General features: G+C 31.9%; 2 protein-coding genes across 3 annotated transcripts in view; one reads left to right on the top strand and one right to left on the bottom strand.

Moving 5' to 3' along the window:
* stet (stem cell tumor) overlaps positions 1–13116 on the bottom strand; it is a 502203-nt gene extending 489087 nt beyond the window's left edge. The window contains exons 1-4 of the mRNA XM_034332224.2: positions 12401–13116; positions 9978–10219; positions 7580–7603; positions 7342–7506 (exon numbers count right to left, since the gene is read on the bottom strand). Of these exons, the coding sequence (XP_034188115.1) occupies positions 7342–7506; positions 7580–7603; positions 9978–10157 (369 nt within the window). The 5' untranslated portion in view covers positions 10158–10219; positions 12401–13116. The remainder of the gene's footprint in view (positions 1–7341; positions 7507–7579; positions 7604–9977; positions 10220–12400) is intronic.
* Positions 13117–14097: 981 nt separating this feature from the next.
* On the top strand, positions 14098–15968 carry LOC117607851 (soluble calcium-activated nucleotidase 1). Of its 2 annotated transcripts, XM_034332033.2 has the most exons (5): positions 14098–14356; positions 14588–14860; positions 14954–15157; positions 15233–15390; positions 15474–15968. In XM_034332033.2, the coding sequence occupies exons 1-5, from the start codon at positions 14236–14238 to the stop codon at positions 15684–15686; spliced, it is 969 nt and encodes a 322-aa protein (XP_034187924.1). In that variant the 5' UTR covers positions 14098–14235; the 3' UTR covers positions 15687–15968. The 2 variants fall into 2 exon arrangements, with proteins under 2 accessions (XP_034187924.1, XP_034187923.1); XM_034332032.2 differs by having other exon boundaries at positions 14098–14860.
* The last annotated feature ends 21 nt before the right edge of the window (positions 15969–15989 follow it).

Raw genomic sequence — 15989 nt, 5'->3', positions numbered from 1 at the left:
ACTGTTCTTCTAAAAATGATTCTTGCAATATATAAAACTCTTTCGTTTATAAATTATACGTTTAACTTTAAGCTAATATCCATGATTACTATAGCCTTAGGTTTCGCTGTTAAAGGGTTAAAGAAAACAATTAATCGAAAAACGATCATCTATAAAAATATGCTGTACGATTTGAAAGAGACGAATTTTCCTGAAAATAGCATGCACAAGTTTTCCTCGCGTCTGTAAAAGGGCTTTCGATTACAAAAGTACCCTTTTACGCAAACAAAATTACGGAATAGTGTATAAAATATGTGGTATTTACAGTCCTGGAAATAAGTCGAAAATCTGATATAAATATAAATGATTTGAAGTTCCAAGTTCTTTTCACACTTTTCCAAGGAAGAAAAATTCTTCCTTCTCTTTGAAAAAGAAGTTACATTTATTCCAATAAATATTATCTAAAACTGACAATGAGTTTTAATGAGAATTGATTCTTCTGAAGAAAATAAATAAAAATGCAGAATAAAATTTCGTTCAGAATATTTGTAAAAATCTTAGTTTACAGGGATTTTAATTAGTGTTTCATTACTTCAAGAATTAATAGATTTTAGAAATTAAATTTAGAAATTAAATTCTTATACATTATTAAATACGCCTTATTTTTAAATAACTCATTGTCAGATTAGGGATTGCTATCTACTTCAACCCTTTGAATTTTAACCACTCTGAAGCAAGGATGGTATAACTAGGTTCCACCAGATGTCACTATATACTGGGTATACGATTTGAAAACTATTGTTGGAAATGTTTTAATCTCTTTTTGACAGCCAACGTCATGTGTCCATGATTTTGATATGTGACCTTATACGTCAACATTCTTTAGTTTATTCCAATTTAAATATCAATCTTGTAGATGAAAAACCAATGTTTATATTTACCTAAAACTATTTAACGTCACGAATCGACTTGCACCATATTAAATTTGAATAAAAATGCGTTAATTAAAAATTAATACGAGAATAACAATTACCAACAATTCTTACTATGGTACATTCTCCTTTACAGTTGTACAGTACACAATAGGAAAGAACAAAGTCTGATATATAATTTCGTAGAAATTAAAAATAATAAATATGTAAACACAATGAAAGCATATGTTTAGGACCGCAAGGTCGAGTGGGACAATACAGTTGTCATGTCAGTGAGGCTGAAAGCAAGAGTATCCAAAAGAGACAGGGGAAAAAAGAGGGGACGAAGTCGTGAAGGTTCCGGTAAATAAGTTCCCTGGCAGAAGACCGACAGTAGTAGGATTTATTGTCGAGATTTAGGAACAAGAAGGGGAGGGGGGAGGGGGGGCAACAAAGTGAAGGTTATAACGAGAGGAACGAAACGGTGGAGGCAAAAATGGAGGCGAAAGGAGAGGAGAGAGAATTTTCTTAAATTGCACTCTGCAGCTCCTGAGAGACCTTACACAGGGATTTCGACGCCCACGGCGAGGGATAACGAGGCGAACTCCTCGTGGAGAGCCGAGACACACACCGGTAGGTCTCCCGTGGCAATACACAGCCCACAGGGACATAATTGATATCCGGGAAGAGCAAAGGAAAGAAGAACGAACCTGGAGACGTTCCGAGCGTGGCGGAGAGCAAGAGGAAAAAAATTATCTCACGGAGGGCAAACCGGCACGAAAGGGAGAAAGACGGAGGACCACCGAGATCGTGTCCAGAATCGCCGACTTGCCGAAACTCCGGCAAAGGCCACCTAAGCGCCGACTACGAATCCCTTTTCCTCTCCCCTTTCCTCCATCATCAATTCACCGATCCTTTTCTTTAATAGTCGGTTCAACACTCCACAAACATCCAGTGACCACCTTCGTCTCGACTAATTGCTAATCCCAAGTAAGCAAAGGATCCCTCTCTTTTCTTCCTGTGGCTACATCCCTCCCATGCCCAGGTGTTTCTCGATACTTTTCAATGTGATAATTGAAGGAACAAAATGAATTTTACATGTGTCACTTAAAGATGATCATATTTAGATGCCTAATCTGTTTCAAGTGTATTATGATATTAGGTTGGGTAAAACAAAAAGATAATAGAACTATCATAGAAGTTTTTATCTAAGGAATCAGAAAGAGACAGCATCAAGGGTATTTATCTTTGGAAGGTGATTTCATCCTTTAACCTTTGAACAGCGGAACCTGGGTCATTCGTGACCCTTTATGAAATGTATATAAGAGAGTATTAAATTAAAGTTAAATGTATAATTTTTCAATAAAAGAGTTTCATATATTGGAAGAATAATTTTTAAAGGAATAATGTTAAAATTTAGAAAATGAAATAGAAAATTGAATTAAAAGTGGGGCTCTCTCTATGGTCCGCCATCCGAATGGTTAAAGGGTTAACTTTAATTTCAAGTATCTAAAACGAGTATTCGTAATCAGGAAATTCAAGAAGACTGGCGTAATTAGACAGGGACCATAGTGGGCCTGACCCCCTCCTCCAAAAATGTAGACTGCCCCCCTCACCTTTGGAAGATTCAAAAATTCCACAATTCTAAGATTTAAAGATTCCAAAATTCCAAAAGTCTCAAATTCTAAAATTTAACAATTCTAAGATTCTAATATTTCCAAATTTCAAGAATTTTTGTCTACCCAGATATTTCATAAATGAGAGGCTTAATTTTTAATATACAAATTTCAGACCTATGTACAGGTAAATGAATAAATAAATAAATTAATTAATTAAAAGCAATTATCTTCGTTTTGATACAGCTAGCCTTTTTAAAATTTCACCAATGTTTAACACCCAGTTAAATTTTAAAGAAATTTCAAACTCTCCAATAAGATAATCCAAATATTTCCAACTAATAACTTTTGTAATAAGTAAATAAAAACATCAGTTCCAATTAGTGAACTAATTTGTGAGAAACAAACGGTATAATAGTAAATTACACATTAATTAAAAAGACTCTAGAGATCTCTTGTTACTGTCGACGTTAAAGCCTTATGCAGCATAAAATATGTACAGTGTTGGTTGTATAGCAAACAAGATTATCAGATTCATTCGTGATCGTGTGAAACAATAAGTATACAAGCGGTATACATATAGTGTAACGAGAGAGATGCATGTACACAGGAAATCCTAGTTACCGTCGTTCGATCCCGCCAACCGTAAATCATACTACCATGGAGAGAATACTTGCTATTCCATGCTCTTGAATAATTACATCTCCCTTTAACCACCTGCGGGTTTAATCCTATTATACCGTGTCGTCTCTCGTGGTAAAAGAACTGAATTCCAAATGTTTAACTGTGAATAGCAAATACGAGAAAACTGCTTTTCAGTATCATTCTAAGGAAAAAAGATGATACATTACCTAGCAAAGATATGGAACCTTATTTAAAATTACATTTTATGATACGAATTTACGGGAAAAAATAATGACTGATAATAGTAAAAAAAAAAACACATTAATTTACGATTTAGTTATTTGTAGTCATTAATTAGGAAAATACTGAATAATATTAGGTGTATAAATTAATTAAATGCTTTTGGTATTACGGTTTATTAATTACTATTTTTAATTTTGATACTTTCCCGCAATTCTATGTATTTAAAAAGTGGCACGAGAATATAATAATAATAAAAATTACCTCAATGGAGTTATTATGACTTTTCAAAAATAAATCTTCAATTAAAAAAAAGAAAGAGCACAGAATTAAGTTATATACATAGATAATAATAATGGCTACTTTTCAGTATGATTATAATGAAAATTGAAAATAGTAAAAAAAGGAAGCAAAGGCATAACTTAGCTCAGAACCAAAAATAGTTTAATATTAAATCTACTTTAGATACCGTGTAGTAAAACGATTAAAGAATTCTGAAATTATTTAATAATTATACAAAAATATACTTTTCACTTTTGATCTTTACTATATGATATGTATAATTAATTCATAAGAAAATTATAGCATCTTTATCTCATTGCTAGTTGACGATATATACGTATCATAAAAAATAAAATTAATAATCCTTTACCAGAAACATAAAAGTTTCTTATTGTCCTTCATCTGTTTTATTTCCAAAAGTAACATTTATGAATATAAATACCATATAAATTTCTTAAATCTACTGACATAAAACAAAAATGATTTTTTGTCTGCCGGCAAATTAACTTTACTTCCTAGCGTTGCAATATAGCTACAGCTTACTTTTATTACAATTATCTATAACAATTAAAATTAGAACGTAATTACACGTATTTAAACCCATTTTTCTTATCTTTAATTAGTAAAATGAAAATGTTTTAAATATTTGAAAAAAATCAAAGTTTTATTAATTTTTCATTAGTTTCTACTAATATTCAACCTTGAATTCTAAAAAATGAAAAAATAAAAGACTATAATGTCTTATTTTGGAAATAAGCTTTTAAATACGTATTAAGGTACATGTTGTGCCATCTATACAGGACCTGGAGAAACTATGATTTAAAATACTTACTTGCGGATAAGAAGTACTTTTAATGGCAATAAAAGAATCTAATAATAAGATGAATCAATTTAAAAAAAAAAAGTAAAATAATGTAGAATAATAAAGAAAATGTAGAATAAAATTTGTGTGCAATAAAAATCAAATTTGACGATTCTACAACTTTTATCTGAATTATTAGATAATTTTTCTTTAAACATTAAAAGAAACATAATTTTTCAACGTACTTCAATTGATAAGAAACTTTTAAACGAAAAATTAAGTTACAATCCTGTTTCTTTTTCTGTGATTTCTATTATGACGAAATAAATAACATTAATTTAGATAAGAAATAATAATATGTAAATAATATACATATTATTAATATTATTATTAATAAATGATAAAATAAATATATTTATTTATTTTAAATAGACTGTGTCTATAATTTGAATGAAGAAAAAGAAAAAGATATGTAACTGTTTTTCCACAATTTGTAAATTTTATTGAAGAGGATCAAGATAACTTTCGCAAATACTTTAATAGATTAAATCGTTACAGACTATCAATACTAAGGCTATGAAGGTGGTTTTGTTAGAAATTTCTTTACGAGTCGTTTAACCTGCGACTAGAATCATTTCGATTTCTACGCGAACAATTTTCCGCCACTCAACGTCAAATCTGCTTACCTCGACATTGCCCGAGGAGAAAAGAAAGTAAGAGGAAACTGCCGAAAACTTGTCAGCAAGCTTAAAAATGAACAAAGAACTGTCTGTCGGTACAGCGTGCTTTTAAACCGTGAGATTATCATTGTTGCGATATTTATCTAGCAGATTCTGGTCACATTTCTTCTTCTCGCATTTCATTCATTTCTTTAGTAGGGTTCTAGTACCGTGAAAACGAAATTTCAGGCCGCAACCGCATTTTTCGGATTGACAAATAAACGAACAATAAGGAGTTTCCAAGATTGTCCATAGAGCAGAATAAGTCCATTTAACCATCGCGAATGCGAAACTTCTTTTGCTTCTCATTTTCATCCCCCATTTGTTCGTGACTTAAACTGTTGCTTGCCGAAAATCGATAAAAATTTCTCGTAATTTTAACACGTTCCCTTCAACTGATTTTTATCTATCTATTGTACCATATTTCGTTTCTAATATTATTGGATCAACGAAACTAAATATTTGCATGTTGAAAAAAATGTTTTAAAGTACTTGTGATCTGATTTTCATAGAAAAATCTGAACTGTAAAGTTCTGAGATAGAGATATCTATATGTATATCTTTTAATGACCAATATTTGATATTAGTAGAAATAAAATAATTATCAAAAGTAGGCAAATGTATCAGTTATTTAAATAATACCTTCATTTTCTCTAAAAAAAGACAAAAAATTCCAGCTATTAATATTTCGTTCCATGATATTCATAAAATTCCTATACTGTTCTTTAACATTTTCGTATTACATAGTTGCTGCATATTTGCTGAACCTGATTCCAATTAATAACTATTCGCTCGAGCAAACTCCACAGATGTTCTACATTGTTGTGTATATTTTATGTAGAACCATTGAATCATTGCAATTTTCTTGAAATATCGCTATGAGAATATCTAAACTGCAATAATCTACCAACCCCTAGTTTTAGAATTGGAGATAATAATTATAACATATTTGACTGCATACAAAAGTTGAAAGAAATATAGTCGAATGACTATTTTTTGATAGAAATAATAAAAATTTAGCATTAAAGAAATTAATATAAAATTAGTGCTGACTTAAAATTCTTGTAACTGATCAAATATCCAATCAAAATAATTTTTTAAATAGACTCCAATCGAAAAAATGCCCATTTACTTTTTTAAATTTTAATTGAAGATTTATTTCTGAAGAGTCATAGTAATTTTCATTATTTTTTTTTTTCGTACCATTTTTCAAATCCTTAGAAGCACGGAAAATTATTCAAATTTAAAATAGTAATTAACAAGTCGTAATGCTGCAAGAGCTAAATTAATTTATACGGAATCGAGCAGAGTAGGCTTCTCTATGGAAAATGGCATTACAGGGAAAGCAAAAATTCTCACAACCTTAATTTTTACTATATTAATATCAAAAGTGATTTAAAAATAAATAGCATAATCTTTAATTATTAAATATCATAAGATTTAGTATATGACTGAAAAGTGCGGACCCAGGGAAGAAGAAGCCTATGGCATTGGCCAGGAACCCCTGAACCCTGAAATCCGAGAAGCCTACGACAGGGAGGAACCCAAAACATTGCCATTTTTCCTAAGGAAGCCTACTATGCTCGGTGCTGTACACCTGATATATTAACTTTCTTAAATGGAGTTTCCACTTTAAAAAGTACACTTTCACAAACACCTAATAATTTTTTAATGAAGAATAATGAAAAAGGTGACAATTATTTTAAAACCTCCCAAAGATATTTTGCTGGCTCTCCTGAGTAGGAAGATTTTTTTAAATCAATATATGCTTAACAATGCATATAAATTTTTGTTTCTCTAAAATAATTAAAAATAAAGATATTGGGTAATAACTATTTAAATATCATGGTGACCGAATATTAATGCGATCTACAGTAGATAAAAGCAATGATACACAACCCAAAATTAGAGGTTGCGAGCTCAACTCCGCACCCCTGGGAGCTGTAACCATAGCACAAGGGTGCTATAAATGTTGCGAACTAATACGAGGAATTATCGAAGAAACCCCAATTGCGATGAAATTTTGGTAAATGTGTATAATTCACAATTAAAAGACATATTCGACTCGTATTACAATATTTTACCATTTATACCGAAGGTGTAAAAACAGCCCTCAAAATTAGAACATCGCTTATGAGATAATCTGATATCATTTTGAATGTACTTACCACATTGACGAAATCCTGGAACGTCACCGCCTGGACACGCGATTCCTTTGCTCTGGTAAGAAGAATATCCCGTTTATTTGCTGGTATTTCGGTTTTCCATTCGGGACTTTTCAAAGCCACCAAAAAATCCTCCATCGGTATCTCGCCAAAACCCTCGGGATCAAACTGAGGAAAAAGAATCAGTCGTGCTGAAGACAAGCTTAGTAGGATCTTATTTTTTGACGATGGATGCACGTACCTTATCAAACAGCATCCGCCATTTCTGCAACAAAATATAAAAAAAAAGAACAAACATTAGAGTGGTTTTTTAATAATCTGAAAAGCTGATTAATAGGTATCTTTAAATGAAAATACCTATTAAGAAATTTATTTATTTGTTCGTAGACCTTATTTAATTTTTGTCATTTACTTTCTTTGAATGCTTATTACACATTTGTGTAATCCCGCCACTTGTGTATAAACATTTACACGGGAAAATTTGAAGCGATATTTATTCATTATTCATGTTTCTCATCTATGTACTAAATTTTATATTTAATAATTTAAAATTATATTCGTTTCTTTTCAAAACCACTTTTAATATTAATATCATAAAAATTAAAGCTTTGACAATTCCTGCTTCTCCTATAACTCTATTTTCCCTAGGGAAATCTACTTTGCTCGATACTGTACACGTACAGGAGGCTTCCCTAGATTAATAACAAAAATGTAGAAGGAAAACCCAACCATTGCCCTTATTCGTTCTTATTTTTTATATCGAAGGACACGAGGCTCTGCCTTAGATTTCTTTTTCTAGATTCTTCCAAAATCAAAATCAAATAGTAAGAAACTTCTCCCCCTATTTGTACTCTTATTGTTAGCTAAACGAAGCTTATGTACATACATTGCACCCGAATGTATAATACATTCAGCATTTATCATATATGCATATCGCAAAGCACGTATTTCCGTGTAAAAGACCTTTAAAGGGCGATTGGGCACAAATGAGGCATTACATTATTCGTATCTTGAATCACTCTGCGAACCCACAAAGTTTCATCTAAATCGAGAAGTAAAGAGCTCGCGATGTTCCTTTGCGAGAAGAGCATCAGAAGAGGCAAGGATAATAGGGAGGCAAATGCGGCTTTGCTGCGAAATGAAGAAGAGGAAGCTTACTCTGTGACCATGTAATAGCTGATAAGATGCGAGTACAATTTTTTACCTCTCATATACTTAAAAACAGTACGTGAAACTTTAAACGAGTCTTTCTCAAAATACCATTTCCTTCAAACGGCCGTTATGGTAAAGGAATAACATTTTTCATCGGTCAGAGGTAACGACTTGGTAAAAAAGAAAAAAAAGGGGTGAAAGCTTCAGCTTCAATTACACCCTCCGACTCTCGACTCCCCTACCAATTCACATAAAGTGCATGGAGAGTGCCATTTTATTTAAAAAAATATCCTTTACGGTATTATTAATTTTAAATATTCTGCAATAGGACTTAACTGTAATGCACATATAAGAAATTAAATACAGTGGTGACTAAATTGTTATGAACTAATGGAAACATTACATTTTTATAATTTCCGGTTTTTATTATAATATAAGAAAATTGTCGAAAAAATATCGAAAGCATCTGAATTTTTGCAATTTTTGAAACAATTGATTTCTTAAAAATGTAAAATCTTAAATAAGTAAACATAAAATTCAAATTAAAAATCAAAAGAAAATCTTTAAAAACATAGAACATATGGAAATTTAATTCTTACTGTGGGTCATATAGACCCGAAAGGGGACAGCATAGTTAAGGAATCATTGTCGATGCAAAGAGTGACGAAACGTAATATTAATATGTATATCTTGTTTTTAATCTGTGGATTTCAAATTATTGTTATATGTCATTAAAACATAATACTAACACAATAAAGATAATAAGTAACAAAAATGAAGTGAAGGAATAAATGATAATAATAATAAAAGTAATTAAAAAGGTATCATTATAAGTGCATTTTCAATTCTACTTTTTACTCAACTTCAAAATTTCAGTGTTAATAATAATTTAATCACCCACTATATATGTATACATCACAGTAAAATCGTAAATTTTCGTAAATGCTAATTAATATATGCATTTACGTACGATTTTAGCCAAAGTATGAATTGAATATATACCGCAGTTCACCAGAGTCCATAACTGCGACGCGCAGCTTGGAAAATGGTGGGAGAACGCAGCGAGCTCTCTGCTAATAGCTTTCCACTTCGTTTGGGAGTATCGCCAATCAGGGCAAAGATGCGTACTGGAGATGCGCGAAGAACGAAAACAGGTCTTTTCGCAGTTATGGACTCTGGTGAACTGCGATATAAGAATGTATACTACTCCTAATAAATGCATTCATTTACCAGATAAGGTGTGCTTTTCCTATAGCGCGTTAGTTAAAGCATATTGTCGAAAATATAAGTTTTAAATATATAGGTATACTTAAAGAATAAAAATGTTCTCTTAACAAAATTGGTTGTTTGTATTCAATAAAGGTTATGTTAGGTTATATTCGTTCCTTTGAATACAGTCACTAACCAAATTAGTACATGCAAGTACGTGCATTTACTGAATTTTACTGTAACATATACGTTGTAAATATGAATATATTTAAACGTACGTCGTTGAGAAGTTCCCGCCTGTATTCGGATTCATCGATGTCGATTTCGGAAGCAAGATCAGTATGATCGGTAATATAGCCATCGTAGTGTGCGCTGTTCGCCTCGCTACGTGCATATTCTTCCTCCTCCTCAACGGTACCGGCGATGGTCGGTATTGAAGCACCACTTGCCAGTAGCATTACCACGCGTGGCACGAGGTCACCGGATGAATCTCCTCATTCCACCCTCTTTCGTCCGTTTCCTAAAACACAAGCACATCATTATATGTATCTCATCGATAGTGATGAGATCCATCCAATATTTATTATAGGAGATATTATGCATTGCGGTATGTATATTTCTTTATAATAGTACGAACAGATTAAGTGTGATATATAGGATGACCCATTAAATCTTTAAGCGCAATTATCTCCCAAATTATTTATTATTCGAAATGATATTTGAAATATAAAAACAAATGTATTTGCGAAAGTTGGATAAATAGTGAGAAGACCAGAATATACTTACTAATGGTTATTATTATGTAAGCGAACCGAGATAATAAAAGAATTCCAAAAAGTTAAGTATCTATTTTTATTGAAAAATTTGATGTAAAAATGTTTTCGTCGCTTACAAAATAAATTCTTAATAACGGAATATTCTTTAAATTGATCAAAATAGTCTAACCCCTTACGATGTGCTTGAGAGGTGTCTTTGAAAATAGCTGAGCAAAGGGGTATGCATCATAATAGACATGAGACAGTACCGTTTCCATGGCAATGTATCGTGTAGAGGTCTGGTAAACCCTATTTACCCTATTATTATCAGCTATTTTTAACCGACTTCGAAAAAGGAGGAGGTTATTCATTTCGATCAGTATATTTTTTAATTTTGTTAACATTTAAAACAAGCATCAGCATTATCAAAAGCATATTTTCATAGATACATATTCCAAATGTAACATTATTTATATTAGGTGGTATTTCATAATACAATTGTAACAATAATTAATTTGTAAATCTAATTTTCAAGAATGGAATTAATAAAAATGTATAAAATTTATAAAGTAGAAATTCAAAGTTAAAATTGTTAATTTACTATAAATCGACCTATTGTTCTTATTTTATAAATTTTAATAAATAAAGAACTGTTCTTTATGAAATAAAAACTTTATCTCAGTTCATTTTTTCAAAAAATCAAAAGATCAATTCCATTATTATGGTTTTATCATCCGTAATAATTAAGCAATACTCATTTTATGAATTTAATTGTTTTACATTTCACATTTGTTAAAAATCACATTTACAATGCTAAGTCAGTTATATTTGTATCTTTTGAACCGTATGTATACTTGACATATAAAAAATGTCACGATCATTAACAATTAAACTACTGTGAAACAAAATAAACTTACACCCAAGAATTACCTAATAAGGTTTCATCGCTTCCGTAAATGTTCAACCTAAGATCTGATACAATACGCAAACCTATAACCGCGACGAAACCGACGCGTCCACGCATTCTACCCCTAGTCACTTTCCCTTTCCCCTCTGGCTTCTTTACACCCCTGTTCGTTCGTTACCCTCCGTTTTGGCACGACGTCACTGAAACCCACCCCCTACCCCATAGTATCGTCGTACCAACTCCGCGAAGTCATCCCCCTATCCCTGACGCACATTTACTCTGTCTTTTTCCTACAGTGTTTACCTATCCCTCTTATGCGCCACCTTTCCAGCACAATTATGCTCCTTACAAATAAACCCATTTGCACGAGACGCTACTGAGGTTAGGTTTTTACAACGCTAAAGAACGTCTAACGATACATCGTCATGGACAGTGCTTCCTATGTATACCTTGGTGTCTTCTTACGACTAGCCCTACATGGTATTGTGTTACCTCGAATCCTTATCATGCAACCTAGAGCAGTAAGTCTACCGTATTACAAATATTCTATATATTGTTTATGTATATGCACTATTTTTCGTTCACAAGAAGTCTCGCGTGACAGCACAGGGGTAAGAGGGGATACTACTCTCACATCGACCAATTTCCGAATTTTACACGAGTCTAATTAGTAGATGTGACCGCTTCGACGGTATATATCTTGAATTATAATAATGAATATGGGCTAACTCGTCAACAAAGTTTTAAGCTGTTGGTAATGTTCTAACCTCTTCATCGCGAGAAGCTTTGAAATCTTCTTTTAAGAGGGAATGAGTTATTTGTATCAGATGATTTGATATTTCTATTAGAATACTCATGCTTACATAAATTCATTGATTGTTAAGTTAGTTTTATTAAACACTTTTATCTTCATTATTTAAACATATATAAATTGTAATATAGGCAATGTATATTATATAATATGCATAAATTGTAATTTTGCTACATCATTTTTTTATTCGTACATCTCTCTAAAAATGGAAATAGTAAAGATGCTTACCTTTTACAACGGGAATACAACAATCTTGAAGTAATGTACCATGGATGAATATTCACAAACGGGAAAGAAAAAATGTCAAATGAAACTGATAACCATAACACCATAATCGGCACGAAACCCGTGGTTCGTAATAAACACGTTTTAATAGAATCCGACGTAAAAACTGTATCACAAATATCGTAGTAACTATTTTATTGTAAACACTGAACTTGACGTTAAATAGTCATCGTCCTTTGAATATATCCGTTTTTATAACATAGCCTTCTCCTGTTTTGGCGCCACATTGACGGTCAATCGCGAACTTGTAACATCGATAAAACAGTTTGAAAATTGATTGAAGATCACGAAAATTATGGAACGATTTCCAACTTGTACTATATTGTAATTCCTTTAATACACAAAATTGCAAAAAGTACCGCACTATACGTTTCATGGAAGACGTGTTTGACGTTTTTATGTCAACAAATCGGCACACGCACACACTTGTCTTTCAGGTTAATGCGCGAGACGTGGAATTTGAAATTAAACATGGCGGTTGGACGGCAAGTTGGTCTGCGGGTTTGCAGATGAAAACAAAGTGGAAATATTATTGTTATTGTCTATCTAGAGGAGATACAACTGCGTCACGCGAAATGGATTAAATATCGGACCGAATGAACACACAACGTTACGTCCACGCGGAAAGGAAATTGCTGTACGCGAGACAGTAGTAACAATGCCGCGAGTAACTGCAGCAACGTGCGCAAAATACGTTCGATCGATAATACAGGTTGCCGCGGACTACGCTGACCAATAACAATCAGATCACACAAGACACACGCGAGAAACACGTGGAGACTCGAAATGCGGTCGCTGTTTAACGTATTGGCAATATAACCGATGTTGACGACGGGAAATGCGTCACACGACTGACGAGTACTTTACCACCCTCACAGACTCCCCTTTCCATCCCCCTTTTCCACCCCCTCAATTCGTTTCACCCCAGACTCGTTCGTTCAACCCCAACGTCCAAGAATATGCAATGGATGCTTGCATCGTTATTGACACGATACAGACCAATACCGTTCCAATACAAGAATGTTCTAAACAATTGTAGTTTATGTTCAATTGCGATGTCAAATAAATAAGAACAAGCTTGGCTGTTATTTCTTCCACGATTACTTTACGCTTACAATTATGTAATCTTAAACGTGAAGCATTATAATTTTATAATAAAGTTTTTGAATTTTTTCATTCGATAAACACAAGATTTTAGAAGATTCAATGCAAAGATTGATTACAATTAGAAACTTAGAAAGATATAACTCGGTATTATAATAATAACCGTGGTATCGAACTGCTTATTTAATTAATATAACATGCTTACATAATTCATCATTGATGAACGTCCAAGTTAATCGATGTAAAATAAAATTTGTTTAATTTGATCAAAACACGTGTTATGAATTTTAATTTTAATTTCAATATTTATCTTACTCATTTAATATTGCCTTATATCTAATACTCTATTTTTTATAAATATGAAATAATAAAGTATACTTTGCACTTTATATATCATATTTAATACATTATAAAATTTTCTGTTCACTAACTTGAATTAAATAAAAATGGTAAAAGTTTAATATATTGTATGAATATTTTATGGTTTTATAATTACCGGTATTTAAATTTGTTAGTTTGTTTCAGATGGCGCAGATGTATCCAGTTGCCTGCATTTCCCTTTCGCCGTCGACGATTATGACGGAGAAAGAAAAAATGGGGTTATGTTAGGTTAAGTTCTTAGTTGTCAACTTGAAACATATAAGTTCAAAGCTAACTTTTTCGTATGACTTGATATGATACGAACTCGAATGCAGAACAAAAGTATAGAAACTATGTCTTATTTACGTGACTGGAGACAAGCACTACGTGCTCCTCACGTCTACAGAGTTGCCAATAGTACTTTTCGCATTCAAAGTCAGTATTTAGCTTTAATTTTCTTACTATTAACTGTGCCTCTATTTTTACTTGGATTCCCCTTGTTACGTGGAGTAGTACGCTCCTCGCCATCGAATCCGTTTTTAACACAATGTCGATATTATAAATACAATAAAACGTACCCTTTGTCAACTCCATTTAAAACTTCAAAGGGTATTACCTATAGAATAGCAATAGTAAGTGATCTTGACCATAACTCCAAAAGTTTAGATAAAAAGAACATATGGCACAGCATTATGAAAACTGGAAGTCTCTTTTGGAACCCTAGCACAAATTTAATTACTATCCTTTGGGATGACAGAAATCAAATGTTAACATCATCTTTAACTATGAAAGGACGTGGAATGGAATTATCTGAATTAGTCACGTTTGATGGACGGTTATTGTCTTTCGATGACCGTACTGGAGTTATATATTTTATAGAAGGAGAAGAAGCTTACCCATGGGTCATATTAATGGATGGTAATGGCAAAAATACTAAAGGTAAATGTCACATTTTCTTCCAATATAAAATTTTTTATGTTTCAATATAAAAATAGATTCATACTAATATCAAACTTATGGAATTATTTTTAGGATTTAAATCTGAATGGGCAACTGTGAAAGATGAACATTTATACGTTGGCAGTATGGGCAAAGAATGGACTACTCCTTCAGGAGAGTTTGAGCACAATAATCCCCTCTGGATAAAAGTAGTATCTTCCCGTGGTGAAATTGAGTCCTTGAATTGGATTTCAAATTATAAAAGATTACGGCAAGCAATTAACATTGAATATCCAGGTGTGTTATCATTTTATGTACAGTGATTTTATATACACAAATTTTACCTAAATGTTAATTAATCATTTCTTACAGGTTATATGATACACGAATCAGGAGCCTGGAGTGATATACATAAAAGGTGGTTTTTTTTACCAAGAAGATGTTCTCACGAACGTTACAATGAAACTAAAGATGAAACAATGAGTTGTAACATATTACTAACTGCGGATGAAAATTTTGTAGACATTAAGGTTCTAATTTACTTATTTTATTATATTTTATTGCACTTTATTAAATTGAAATATAACAAACTTTAATAATATCTCTTCTTCAGGTTACCAAAATTGGTAATTTAATTCCAATTAGAGGATTCTCAAGTTTCAAGTTTTTACCGGGCTCCGAAGATTCAATCATTGTAGCTCTTAAAACTGAAGAATATCAGGGACAAACTGCCACATACATTATGGCATTTACTATTGAAGGGAACATAATAATGCCTGAAGCGAAAGTGTTGGATAAGAAATTTGAGGGCTTAGAATTTATATGACATTCCTTTTAGGGATAATACTATTAAATTATACAGATGTAAATAAATGTACAGATTTTATAAATCTATATTGTTAAGAGATTTTAAATAAGACTATGTAAATTATTTTACATAGGTTGTTTTTAAACCGTCAGTATTGTTCTTGTTAAAACACAAATACGCTGACTGTGCTTTCAGAAAAGGTATCCACACACTCGTATATATATAATATATTAACATGTAAATGCTTTTCAAAGTTTATCATTGATTATAAGTATATAAAATAAAGAAATAATCGCAGGTAAAGACAGTATTGTACAAAAG

The sequence above is a fragment of the Osmia lignaria genome, chromosome 5 (genome assembly GCF_051020975.1).
Source record: "Osmia lignaria lignaria isolate PbOS001 chromosome 5, iyOsmLign1, whole genome shotgun sequence".
Lineage (NCBI taxonomy): Eukaryota > Metazoa > Arthropoda > Insecta > Hymenoptera > Megachilidae > Osmia > Osmia lignaria.
The sequence above is the reverse complement of the archived record's forward strand: the minus strand, read 5'-3'. Positions and strand labels throughout refer to the sequence as shown.

Coding starts and splice junctions, on each gene's coding strand:
- LOC117607851 (XM_034332032.2), top strand. CDS start 14,236: ATGATACGAACTCGAATGCAGAACAAAAGTATAGAAACTATGTCTTAT. Junction 14,861..14,953: donor TAATGGCAAAAATACTAAAG/GTAAATGTCACA, acceptor AATTATTTTTAG/GATTTAAATCTGAATGGGCA. Junction 15,158..15,232: donor AATTAACATTGAATATCCAG/GTGTGTTATCAT, acceptor CATTTCTTACAG/GTTATATGATACACGAATCA.